General features: G+C 39.0%; 1 protein-coding gene across 2 annotated transcripts in view; it reads right to left on the bottom strand.

The window, feature by feature from the left end:
* RHOBTB3 (Rho related BTB domain containing 3) overlaps positions 1 to 13892 on the bottom strand; it is a 65354-nt gene that overhangs the window by 50674 nt on the left and 788 nt on the right. For both annotated transcript variants that reach the window (XM_023592348.3, XM_004470655.5), the window contains exon 3: positions 8129 to 8315. In XM_023592348.3, coding sequence (XP_023448116.1) covers positions 8129 to 8315 — 187 coding nt within the window. The remainder of the gene's footprint in view (positions 1 to 8128; positions 8316 to 13892) is intronic.

The following is a 13892-nucleotide window of genomic DNA, read 5'->3' as shown; positions in this document are numbered from 1 at the left end:
GGTTAGGGTATGGGGGAGAGGGGGTATATATAAATATCCTTTTGTTGAATAGCCAGATTTAGCTTTGTAATTACTTTGTAATCACATCTTACATGGTAAATTAATTTCCTATTGTTAGGAAATTGATTTTTTTCACTTAATTAGATCATTCATAAAACCATTCACTCAGTAAACAAATGTTTGTTGAGCACCTACAACAACTCAAGCACTAGGGAAATAAAGGTAAAAAGATAAAAGAAATTCATACTCAGCTGGGCAAGAAAGATATGGCAGCAAACATTTATAACATAATATACTAAGTTTTAAAGAAAGGAGTACAAAGTCACCATAGGAACAGAGGGATTGTCTGGGAGAATTATGGAAGAGCTCACAGAAAAAGTAATGATTTAAGAGTAAGGATGAATTTGCAATGCAGCTATGATTGCAGGTGCGTAGAGGGCACTCCATTCAGAGAGTACGGCATATGCAGGATGGAAGTTAGAAAGAAGGCAACATATTTCTCATTTTCAAGATGGCAGACTAAGCCACACTGTGATCTCCCCTCCATGCCAAATCCTGGAAGTGATGGAAGGAAGGGAAAACGGAAGGGAGGGGAGGGGAGGGGAGGGGAAGGAAGGGAGGAAATGTGAATATACAGCATTCAAGAATTAGAAGGGAAATTCTCATCAACCCAGAAACCAGGAGAACCTGAGAGACTGCAGGCAGATAGTACAGGAGTACAGAAGAAAGGTGAAGCTCCGAGTCCAGCTGGAAGCCACAGGGGAGGCCCACTACGAATACTGCAGCAACATTAGGAGTGCTCATTGCCCAAGGATGGGGACAGCAAGAAGTAGGAAGAGTAGCCAGGGTGCTGACAAGGTGAGCTGTGAACGCCAGGGGAAGCAGCTAGGCCATTGATCTTGCGTATTTTTAACCCCACCCATCAAAGAGCAGTTAGGCAGAGAAGAGGGAATCAATTCAATGTGAAATTTAAACTACATAACTAAAGCAAATTAAAAATAGCCCAACAGTTGAGAAACACTCACACCATGAAATAAAATCTCATCAAATGTAAAGGTATAGAACTAACTCTGCTCCAACCACCCAAAAAAAAAAGACTAAATAGACCAATCCAAACAGGATTCTGAAATTAGCATAACTATCTTGAAAGCTTTTTTCCCAAGTATCTGTATCCTTGAAACAGGAATAAGAAGCTATGAAAAAGAACCAATCAGTGAAGCAGATGTGGCTCAAGCAATTGAGCTCCTGCCTACTGCATGGGAGGTCTGTGGTATGGTTCCCAAGGCCTCCTAAAGAACACAGCGAGCTGCACAATGGGCAGGCAAGGCAACCTGACACAACAAGAGACACAAGAAGAAAAACATGAGAGACACAGCAAAGCAGGGAGTGGAGTTTCCTGGTGTTTCCTAGAGAAGATGGGCAAGATAGTGAACTAATGCAATGGGCAGGCATGGCAAGCTGATATAACAAGATGATGCAAAAAGAGACACAGGAGGAAGAACATAATGAGAGAGACAACAAAGCACGGAATGGAGGTGGCTTAAGTGATTAGGTGCCTCCCTCTCACACTGGAGGTTCCAGGTTCAGTTCCTGGTGCCTCCTAAAGAAACAAAAAAAAAGAAGATGAACAAACACAGCAAGTGTAAACAATGGTGGGGGGAGGGATAAATAAAATAAATCCTAAAAAAATATATATAGTTAAAAAAATAAAGAATCAATCAGAGATTTTGTCTATGAAAATCTGTTGAAACAAATTTAATGAAGCAGAATAGCAGAATGGGCCCAACAGGAGAACAAACATGTTTAAAGGTCAAGGAATTCTCTTATAATGCAACACAAAGAAATAAAGGGATTTGGGAAATGAAGAAGAGATCCAGAAGTTTCAACACCAGTGTAGCAGTTTGATATGGCTATGAATTCCAAAAATAGATATTGGATTACGTTTGTAATATGATCTGTAGCTGATCATGATTGAGTTATGATTAGGGCATTAAAAGGCATGGCAGGGAAGCGGACTTGACCCAATGGATAGGGCATCTGCCTACCACATGGGAGGTCCGCAGTTCAAACCACGGGCCTCCTTGACCCGTGTGGAGCTGGCCCAGGTGCAGTGCTGATGCGTGCAAGGAGTGCCCTGCCATGCAGGAGTGTCCCCCGCGTAGGGGAGCCCCATGCCCAAGGAGTGTGCCCCGTAAGGAAAGCTGCCCAGCACGAAAGAAAGTGCAGCCTGCCCAAGGATGGCGCTGCACACACAGACAGCTGACACAACAAGATGATGCAACAAAAAGAAACAGATTCCTGGTGCTGCTGATAAGGATAGAAGCGGTAACAGAAGGGGGAGGGGGTGGAAGGGGTGAGAAATAAAAAATAAATCTTTTTTAAAAAAATAAATAAATAAAAGGCATGGCAAAGAACAGAGTTGAGGGCTTTTAATTTTTAATGTTGGAGTTTTGATGTTGGAGTTTGATGCTGAAAACTTAAGCTGGAGCCCCGGCAAGTAAGCTCACAGAGGAAAGAGAAGCCAGCCCCAGGAAGAAAATAAGCTTGAACCCAGAGAAAAGCAAGCCCCAGAAATGTAGGAACCCAGGAAGCCTGAACCCTCACAGACGTTGGCAGCCATCTTGCTCCAAATGGACTTTGGTGAGGGAAGTAACTTACACTTTATGGCCTAGTATCTGTAAGCTCCTACCCCAAATAAATACTCTTTATAAAAATCAACCAATTTCTGATATTTTGCTTTAGCACCCCTTTGGCTGACTATTACAATCAGTCTAATAAGAGTTCCAGGAGCAGAGATCAGAAAAAACAGAGGGAAGGAGATATCTGAAGACGTATTAGTGAAGACTTTTCCGGACCTAAAGAAAGATATAAAATTCATCAAGTATTTCAATGTTACTACACATAAGATACAGAGGATTGTACGTCATAAATTTTAAGTAGGCAGGGGGAAGATCATGAAGGATCTTATATTTCAGGTAAGGATTTTGCAAATGAAAAGTATTGGTGTAAGATACAATTACTGGATTGGAACAGGGTATTAGTGGGAACCCGTGATTTTTAAAGAAAATATAATCCTTGGCAATATCCAATGAAAAGGCCTAGAAACAATGCCGCCTAAGGTATGAACCCAGGTCTTGGTTTCTAAAGAACATTACCCATGAAAAAGAATCAGAACACTCTGAAGAAACGGCTGATCCTTTTACTGGGACAGACAAAACCTAAGGTAAGCCTAGAACACCCTGTGCTAAAATAATTAGGAAGAGCCAAAAACTGATTGGAGTTAAATTTAAGATGTTCCCCCTAGCCAAATTTGGGGCAATCTAAGCATTTTCTTGAGTGATAACTATATTTGTGAGTAATAAGAAAATGGCCTCGTTCTTAGATGATATATGTTGACGTAATTCGAGGCGAAGAAATCCCATCATGCCTACAACGTACTCACAAATGATTAGAAAACAAAAAGTATGTGTGTGTGTGTAAATTTGGGACTTCCTTGTACTATTCTTGCAAATTTTCTTAGGTTTAAAATTTTGCAAAAAACAAAAGAAACGGAAGTTCCTGAAGAATTTAAAGCATTGAGTGTCATTATCTGACTTGCATTCTAGAATGATTATTCTGAGAGGACTTATTTCAGAAAGCAGCAAAGTAGAAACAGGAGACTAAACACCAATTTATCATAAGATTGTTGAAGCTTAAGCTTGAAGAACTATTTCTTGTGGATCCTTTCCAAAGACCCGAGAGGAACTTAAAAAATACATTCAGTTACCAGGTCATATGCTTTAGTAAAGTTTGCAAAACTTTAACTACATTTGGTTAAGATCACTGTCTCTTTCCACAGCAACTCCCTTACCCTGCATTAGGTAGCTCTAGAGTAATCATGGGCATTTTGGGGATCCTGCTAAGGGAACTTTAAATTTAGGCTAGTGAGATATATTTCTGAGATGTGAAGTCACTTCCTCTACAGTTAGGTGACAGCTAGTATAGGAATGGCCTGCAGGAATACTTCTGCCACCCACTGGGCTGAAATATGAACACAAACTATCGTGCCCAGAAATAGAGGATGTGAGGAGTGAAGAAACATGCTAGAAGACAAACTCATTCTATTCTCTATATAGAAAATTTCGAAGAATGGTTAACAAATGAAGGTGATTGCAGCAGTTAGGTATTATTTATGAATTCACAAAATAGATATTGGATTATGTAAACTGGTCTGTGGGAGGTTTCACGTTTACTTGATTAAATTATGATTAGGGCTTTGATTGGGCCAAGTCTGTAGGGCAGAGAAAACAACAAGACTCAGGAGTTAGTTGGAGTTTTGAGCTGGAGCCTGGGAAGTAAGCACACAGAGGAGCAGAGCAGTTGAGCCTGGAGAGAACCAAGCCCTGGGAAGAGAGGAACCTAGGAAGCCTGAACCCTGGCAGATGTCAGCAGCCATCTTGCTCCAATATGTGACAAAAGACTTTGGTGAGGGAAGAAACTTATACTTTATGGCCTGGTAACTGTAAGCTTCTACCCCAAATAAATACCCTTTATAAAAACCAACTAATTTCTGGTATTTTACATCAGCACCCCCTTTGGCTGACTAATACAGTGATCAGAGTATCCAGTCAAAAAATTTATAAGAAGAAAAATTAAAAATGTGTTAGGTTGTTAAATACATTTTTAAAATGATTGTGGTATTTGACAGTTTTTTAGATTTATCTGTTATACTTTTTTTTCTAGTTTTGTATATATGTGCATGTATGGGGCATTGACCACAACCTCCCAAATCTCTGAGGAATGTGCTTCACCTTCTCTGTACCCTGGGGTGGCAAAACTCTCCCCAAACAACAGGCAGAAACATACACCCTCTTCAATTGCTGGGGCACACCCACCCTCTCTGTACACATGGGTGGGGTTCTTCTCTTGGCCCAAGGTGATGTCTTAATTCCAGATCTCAGCTTCCATGTTTTTCCTCTTGAAGTCATTTCCCCTTCAACCTCTCCTTTCCAAGTCCCTTTTATTCTAGCCTGACAGTGGTTTTGTTTTGTTCATAAAGCTCTCTCAAAAACCTTGTTGGTTAGCATGCAAGAAGCAGGGGTCCAAGCTATCAGACATAAGACTTTCTACAAGACTTTCTGAGATAACTGCATCTTCAATCACGATCTATAAGTCCCAAGTTTAGTTAAGTCCTCCAATGGGCCACTTTCTTCTGGGAGCTTGATTTCCAGAGGCTTGGAATTTCCAGAATTAGTTTCTGTTTCCTTTGTGCCTGACAGTTCAGTCCTCAGTATATCTCTCTCGTCTAGCATTTTGCTATAAGCTGCAAGCAGAAGCCAAGCCACATTCCCAAGGTTTACTTTGGAAATGTCTTCAGCTAAATGCCCAGGCTCTCCAAATTCTGCCTTCCATAAAACACCAGGAGTTAATCTTGCTAAGTTCTCTGCAAGTGTAAAACACGGATCACCTTTCCTGCAGTTTCTAAGAATAGATTCATCATTTACTTCTAAGGCATCATAAAAAGTCTCTTTAGCATCCGTATTGCTACCAACAGTCTCTTCAAAGCACTGTAGGTCTTTTCTTCCAAGCATTTAACAATTCCCCCAAAAAACACCCCTTACCCATTTATAAAACCGTTTCAGCACCTTGGTAACTAATTGCAAAAGCACTTCCCCACTCCTCAGTACCAAATTCTGTATTAGTCAGCCAAAGGGCTACTGATACAAAACACCAGAAATTGGTTGGTTTTTATAAAGGGTATTTATTTGAGTAGGAGCTTAGAGATACCAGGCCATAAAGCATAAGTTACTGCCCTCACCAAAGTCTATTTTCACGTGTTGGAGCAAGATGGCTGCCGACGTCTGTGAGGGTTCAGGCTTCCTGGGTTCCTCTCTTCTAGGGTCTTGCTTTTCTCTGGGTTCAGGTTCCTCTCTCCAGGGCTTGCTTCTTCCTGGGCTCAGGGTTCCTCTCTTCCTGGGGCTTGCTTCTCTTTCCTCTGCGTGCTAACTTCCCAGAGCTCCAGCTTAAGGCTTCAGTATCAAACTCCAACATCAAAACTCCAAATCAAAAACCCTCAACTCTGTCCTTTGCCATGCCTTTTATTGTCAGTTCCCCTGGGGTGGGGACTCAATGCCCTAATGACAGTGGCCCAGTCAAAGCCTTAATCATAACTTAATCATGCCCAGGTATAGACCAGATTACAAACATAATCCAATATCTATTTTTGGAATTCATAACCATATCAAACTGCTACAGTGTATTTGTAATTCTGTGTGGGTTTTCCCCTACAAATGATCTCTCAATGAGTTTCAGTCCCTACAAAATCAGGAATTGTCCTTTTAGGAAACAAAATTAAGGCCACCATGACAAAAAATTAAATGGCTAGGACCAGAAGTCCAGGGAAGATGAAGACCAAGTAATGACTTTGAGATTTATTTAACACCTCAAATCAGAAAAGCTTCTTAGACAACTGGATGTGCGGAATGGGAGGGAAAGTGGAGTCTACAACAATTCTGGCTTGGGTGAATATGTAGGTCTGGCATCATTCACCAAAACGAGGAATTTGGTATAAAGCGGAAGATGTCTGTGAGAATATAGGTCAGAAGGAGTAGAGCCAGAGAAGTAGACTGGGCAATCATCAGCGTACATACAGGGGAACAGCACAAGAGATTAGAGACTCCTGGTCAGAGAAAAGAGCAAGAAGAAGTAAAGCCAAAGGATGAAAACCTGGACAACAACTAGATGAAGTGGTAGTGGGGGTGGGAGGACAAGTAAAGAAGACAGCGAGACAATTAGGAAATTCAGAAAAGAAAGCGTAACTTTGTTAAGTGGAGAGAGAGTGAGTTATGTCTGAATAATTTGAGAGAGAGAATTGATGTTAAAGTGTATTGAATTTGATTATATGGATATCATTGTGATCTGAGTAGAACAAATTCAGTGTAATTGTGAAAGTAGAAGTCAGGCTATAATGGATTCAGGAAGTGTGGATGACTCTTAAGAATCATGGTCAGAAAAAAAAGGAAGTAACGGGGATGTGGGGTCAAGGGAGGGTCAAGTCTGATTTATTTGTTTCTACTAATGCTAAACATATGCCTATCCTGTAAGCCAATAATCCCAATCTTAGGTAACAACCCAAACATCTATCAAAAGGAGAATGAATAAATTGTGGCATATTCATACAATGTAACATTACCAACAATTAAGAGAACAAACTATGGTAATATACAAAATGGATGAATTTAAAAGCAATATGCTAAGTGAAATTAACCAGACACAGGATATTACTTACTACATAACCCCATTTGGATGAAGTTCTAGAATAGGTAAAGCTTACGTATGGTATTAGAAGTCAGAATAGCAGTTACCTCTGGGGAGAAGAGTTATTAACTGGGAAGAGGCTTATGAGAGCCTTCTCGGGTACTAGAAAAGTTTTGTACCTTGATTTAGATGACAGTTGCAGAAACATACACGTATATAAAAATGCATTAAGATGAACTCTAATATTAGTGAACTTTATGTACTTTGTCATACTTCAATAAAAAGAAAAATAAATAAAAATAAAAATTCAAAGACAGCTCTACTGAGGAAAATAATCACTAAGAAGATCTGTTAAATACCACCAAATCAAAGGGAAACCTGAGTTGACCCTGAGATATTTCACAATAATATGCATAGCAGCACATCTATGAAACTACCTGAACCAAATGAATCCGTCACCTGTACAGTAAACAATCCTCTCAGGCAGAGTTGTCAGTATATACAACTCACTGACAGTGCTTAACCTTAAAGTCCTTCTCCCAAGCCTGCATCCTTATGTGTACAATCTATCCTTCCCACTTGGATAGACCTTCAGATTGTCAATAATACTTTTTCAGGCTCAGCACAAGTCTAAAACTTCCATCACTAATGCAGGAAAGAAGTTTGGAAGACAGATTTGTACTCATCAAAATCACAGCATAAGTTTACCCTAATCTCTTTCGATGTCACATTATCATTTCAAAGGAAGAAGCTGGCATCCGAACACACAGTGATTTTTGTTTTGTTTTGTCTTGTTTGTTTCTAAATCCTATGAATCATTAATAAAGTTAGTTCTATTTAAAAGTAATATGGTACCTCACTCTCATTATAAAACAGAAAATTATTTACTTACCATTTTGTCTGGTACCAACAGCAGCAATGATTACTGGAACTGAATTCAATGCTCTTTTTATCACTGGAATATAATTATCCTTTACTTCGTGGAATGAGCACTTGTCATTTACATTGTATTTGATCACAATGATGTCAGCGCCCCCAATCAGATTCCGAGAGGTATACCAATCACTGTCAAAAATGTCCTAAACCAAAATGCAAAGAGCAATATTTAGCCTACTTGTCTTAAAATAAACCATTAAATAAACTGGAACATATCAGTTTAAAATTTTTGCTACATTTTAATTTTTGGAATTCATCAGAACCTTTATTTTTAAATAAGTAACTACATAAAATTTAAAATGTTTAAAATCTATTTGCTATTTATTCCTTTATCCTGGAAAAGCATGCAATGGTAAAAGAGATCTAGAGAATTCTTGAGAATCTAGTGAAATAAGCAAACTCATTCAATATTTGTACTCAAAAATAAGCATTTGTTTTAAAATTATACTATGTTTTATCATGTAATAATTTTAAAATATAATACTAGGCTATTAGATGCAATAGCATCAGTATGAGCACAAAAGCTCCTAAGGATTTTATGTGGCCCAGTTAGACACTAGAGGAATTTTCAGTGTTTTGGTACTGTAAATCCACTGTGAATTCTGTGGAGTTCCATACATTTTATTCATATTTTCAAAGTCATATACACTTTTCAACTTTAACCATCTTTTGGAAAGTAATGTATCTGTGTAGTGCATGTGTGTATGTGTCAGAGGAAAGGGAAGGGTTGTACCACCATAAAAAGATATTGTGTATTTGTTACTAAGGTATTAACCTGGTAAGGAATGTATTTGCAATTTATGTATCTTGCTCATATAAACCTTCATACATTTGAAAAAAGTTTGGACTACATTTAGTAGTATTTATCTTTGAAATGGGAACAATATAATTTATGGACTCTATTCCTTAAAATTTAGTGCTGTGATATTTTATATGTACATTTAAGAAGAATTTTTCTGAGTTTTCATATGAAAAGTGCTATAAGGAAAGTATCTTTATGTATTTTAATACAACTGCCAAATATGCACAAATAGCTTCCTTCCCATAGTCTTTGTTAACTTTTTAATCCTTATCTGTCACTTCATGTGGCCTTTAGTATGCATTTCCAGGATGTAATAAAGTTAGACAGGGAGATAGACAACCAGATGTGGTTAACAGGTCTAAAAACTGCTGGCCAAAGAATGTTTGTGCTTTGAAATGTGAGTTCAAAAAAGGGTTACAGTGTTAACAGTGTTTGACTCAATCAAGTTCTGTGTGACAAAACGTTTATCAGATGTTGGAAAATTCTGGAGGAGCGTTAACACAGCAGTGGCCTTTTGCAATGAGAGTTTCTTTTCATAAGTGCCTCCCCCGCACAGAGCAAAACCCTCCCCAACCAGTCCATCCCCCACAAGCACACTTAGATAATGAAGAATACAGAATTTTTAGATGTGAATACTATACTCAAAGTAGGATGAAGAGAGCATCTTTGAAGGAAGGTTAAAAGAACCAAAAAATAGTAAACTATATAATCAAAATACCAAAGACAAGGTTTAAACTGGGTGGGAGGTCTTAAGAGGCGGTAGAAGTATATTGGGACACAGCAAAAGAAAAGATGAAAACCTCCTGGCTGTACCCTACACTAATTTCCAAATCCCATTTAGTTCCAGTTTTATCTATTATATTATTCAAATTCAAAGTATACAAATATAACAAAGTATATAACAAAGAAAGAGAACAAAGTCAGATGAATGGGATAAAAACTAAATATGAGAAGCGGATGTTGCTCAAGCAATTGGGTTCCCATCTACTTTATGGTAGGTTCAGGGTTTGATTCCCAGGGCCTCCTGGTGAGAACAAGCTGGCCACATAGAGTGCTGACCTACATGGCTTGCCGACCCAAGTGGCGTGCTGGCCTGCATAGAGTGCTGGCCCACACAGAGAGCTGGTGCAGCAAGATGACACAACAAAAAGAGACACAGAGGAGAGATAACAAGAGATGCAGCAGACCAGGGAGCTGAGGTGATGCAAGAGATTGAGCACTTCTCTCCCGCTCCAGCAGGGCCCAGGATCGGTTCCCAGTGCCGCCTAAAGAGAAGACAAGCAGGCAAGCAGAAGTGGCTGAACTGATAGAGCGTCCGTCTACCAAATGGAGGGTCCAGGGTTCAATTCCCAGGGCCTGCTAACCCATTTGGTAAGCTGGCTCATGTGCAGGGTTGCCATGCATAAGGAGTGCCCTGCCACGCGTAGGGGTGCTCCACGTGCAAGGAGTGCGCTCCGTAAGGAGAGCTGCCCCATGTGGAAAAAACAAAAACAAAACGCCGCACACACTGAGAGCTGACGCAGCACAATGATGTAACCAAAAAAAAAAAAAAGAGACAGTTTCCCAGTGCGGATGGATAACGCAAGCAGACACAGAAGAACACACAGCGAATGGACACAGAGAGCAGAAAACCGAGGGTATGGGAAGAGAAAGAAACTAAATAAATCTTTTTAAAAAAAGAGAGAAGACAAGCAGACACAGAAGAACACATAGCAAATGGACTCAGAGAGCAGAGAGTGAACCCAAAAAACAATGACGTGTGAGGGGTAATAAATCTTAAAAAAAAAAAAATTGCCACTGCTTAAAAAAAAAAACACTAAACAGAAGTAGGACCAATGTTAAACAATGGCCATTTAACCGAGTCAAAAGTAACTGCTCTTTGCATTCCAGGTAATTCAAAATTCCAGAGTTCCTGGAGAGGTATATGGGGGGAAAGGGAGACATTTAAGCAAAAAATCCCATAAGAAAATGTATTTGGGCGTCATTATCACTGATATTGTGGACATAAAGACTACAGATAATTTTATTATCCATATCAGAGCTTCAGACACTGCACAAGAAAATTGTGATTGCATTACCTCACTGCTTTGCACGGAATATTTTGGTAAACAGGAAAAGATAAGAATGGAAAATGAGGGAAACGGACTTTGGCCCAGTGGTTAGGGCGTCCGTCTACCATATGGGAGGTCCACGGTTCAAACCCGGGGCCTCCTTGACCCGTGTGGAGCTGGCCATGCGTAGTGCGCGCAAGGAGTGCCGTGCCACGCAAGGGTGTCCCCGGCGTGGGGGAGCCCCACGCGCAAGGAGTGCGCCCCGTGAGGAAAGCCGCCCAGCGTGAAAGAAAAGTGCAGCCTGCCCAGGAATGGCGCCGCCCACACTTCCAGTGCAGCTGATGACAACAGAAGCGGACAAAGAACTCAGCAAATAGACACCAAGAACAGACAACCAGGGGAGGGGGCGGAATTAAATCTTTAAAAAAAAAAAAAAAAAAAGAATGAAAAATGAAATAATGTAATGACACAGAAAAAGGGGGTTGGGAGGGAGAAAGACAAGCTAAATAATGAGCTACAAAATAAATAAAACACATTTATTTTAAAAGTGCCAAGAGTATATATAGCAAGAATCCAGAGTAAAAGAACAGAAAATCTTCAGAAGAAAACAAAAGAAGCACAACTATCTCATTCCAACTCCAAGGCAACAAGAATACATATTCTCAAACTATGTCAAAGGGAAAGTGCTCTAGTGGTTTCTAAATTATGAAGGAAACCAAATTCTCCCATCCCTTATAAATCAGCTCCAGGATTTCCTCTAGGGGGTTATGCAACACAAGACTTGGAGCCACATGTGGAGAAGTAGACCCATCTCGTTAAAAAAAAATCTGAATTTCTACAGTGAAATGGTAGAAGGGGCTGGAAAAACAGCACCTTCTTACGTACCAACATCACTGGCTCAATGTATTTGTGTAAGTCATGAATGAGGTACTGGGAACCTTTTGCTTAGTATAAGTGATATATGGCTATAATAAAGCTTGTTATTTGTTATTATAGTAGCTACCACTCCTTAATCACCTACTACAAGCCTGCCTCTATGCTAAGAAATTTACATATACCATGTCATTTAATCCTCAACACAGGTCTAAGAAGCAGGGATTATTACGCTTATTTTATAGATAGGAAAAATAGAAGATAAGTGAGTTACCAAGGATACACAGACATTAAGTGGCAGCATAGGGATCTGAAATCAGGTCCTGTTGATATCAAAACCTCTGCTCTATCTGCTGTGCTGTATCTAATATTCTGACTCAGTATATAATTAAATATCAGCAGATGAATCCAAGCAACTTTAATATCTCTGATGGACTTTACTTACCACCAAGAGAAGAAAAGCACATTATAAAGAGAAACGCTGCGAATGTATACTACTATGTCTGAAGACCATTAAAACCTAGAATATTGTACTTGCATACAAACTCAGCACCTTACCCAGGGCCAGATTCTAGCCATACAAAAAGCAGTTAGCATAATAAACCATAACAAGCAGTATATGGTAAAAAATGCAGATTACAGAGGCCCATATTACTCCACTGGGAAGATTTCATTTACTACACACACAGCACATGGGATCACAAGCATTGCTTTTTGTTGAATTATCAGCATAAACAGGAAAGGGTTAATATAAGCACAAAGAAAAAACTGGAAAGGCAACCCTAATATCTTAATTCAGCTTTATTTTCCCTACATTTATTTATTCTACCCACTTTACATTTTTAATACCGTGTCTTGAACCAGTAAATTTTGAAGTTTTAAGATCCTTTACAAAGAAAGGCAGAAGTAAAAGAAGTGTTCATTTGTAACATGGGCTCTAGCAGATAAATTCTCTTCAATGCCTCTTATGATCAGCATCATCACTGTTATGTTAGGGACTAATAGCACCCTTGTTGAAAAGCCTGCTTTTCATTTATTTTAGCCTCTTAAAATAACTTTTCTTTAACCAGATATTATTATGGACAAGTGAACTTTTCTTTCTGCAATACAGAAATGTGCAGAAGACATTTTTCCATGTAGACTCTACACATTTCTTTAGAAAGGTGTATTAATTCCCTATAGACCCTGATTTAGTTTTAAAAAACTGGTGTTTGAATACAAAATCTCAGATAATAATTTGTTTTCTTTAACTTTGTTGCTATTAAATGCAACCTTTAATTGCAATATAACTCAAATATCAATAAAGAATCAGAAACTTTCAAATAATAGTAAATAACATTCCAAATACAATGTTATTGAGTACTGAAAACATTTATGTGTCAGGGAGTAGACTCCTTTCTCAAATACTCAAGAATTAATCTAGAATTAAGTATAATTTCATTCAATTATCCCGAATCTTAAAAGATTTAAAAAATTTTCCAAGGAAAATTACTAATATTCTATTAGTAATAATATTTCTGACTTGTGAGTCAATAAAAACAAATGGCCAAGATGGAAGAATATTTACATTAAAAATAAAAACACGAATTAAAAATATTCAGAGGTGGATAGTGCTATACATTAGTTGTTTGAAATAAACTCTCAGCCCTTGTTTCTCTCCCCCTTTCCACAGTCCTATTTCTGAACTGCCCTATTGAAAGTAATTTTGCCTGTGTTCAGTTTTCAGAGAGCTTTATTTTTAGAACGCTAATATTACTTTATCACCCACTGGGTAGGCATGAAAAAACATTGCACTCTGCTGGTGAAACTCAGCGACCCTGTCCCTTCGGGTTGGTATGTTCAAATGTCTACAAAGAGACAACCCATAGTCACCTCGTGAAGTGTACGAGTAAACGTCCCATATTCCCACCAGGCTTTTTGCCTTCCAAGAGTCTTCTGGGACTGCGCTGTCCGGCCCAAGCAAACAAAGGGGCAAAATTTCCCCGCCCCCCCCC

Source organism: Dasypus novemcinctus, chromosome 2 (genome assembly GCF_030445035.2).
Source record: "Dasypus novemcinctus isolate mDasNov1 chromosome 2, mDasNov1.1.hap2, whole genome shotgun sequence".
Lineage (NCBI taxonomy): Eukaryota > Metazoa > Chordata > Mammalia > Cingulata > Dasypodidae > Dasypus > Dasypus novemcinctus.
Note: the sequence above shows the minus strand (reverse complement) of the source record. Positions and strands in the feature narration are given on the sequence as shown.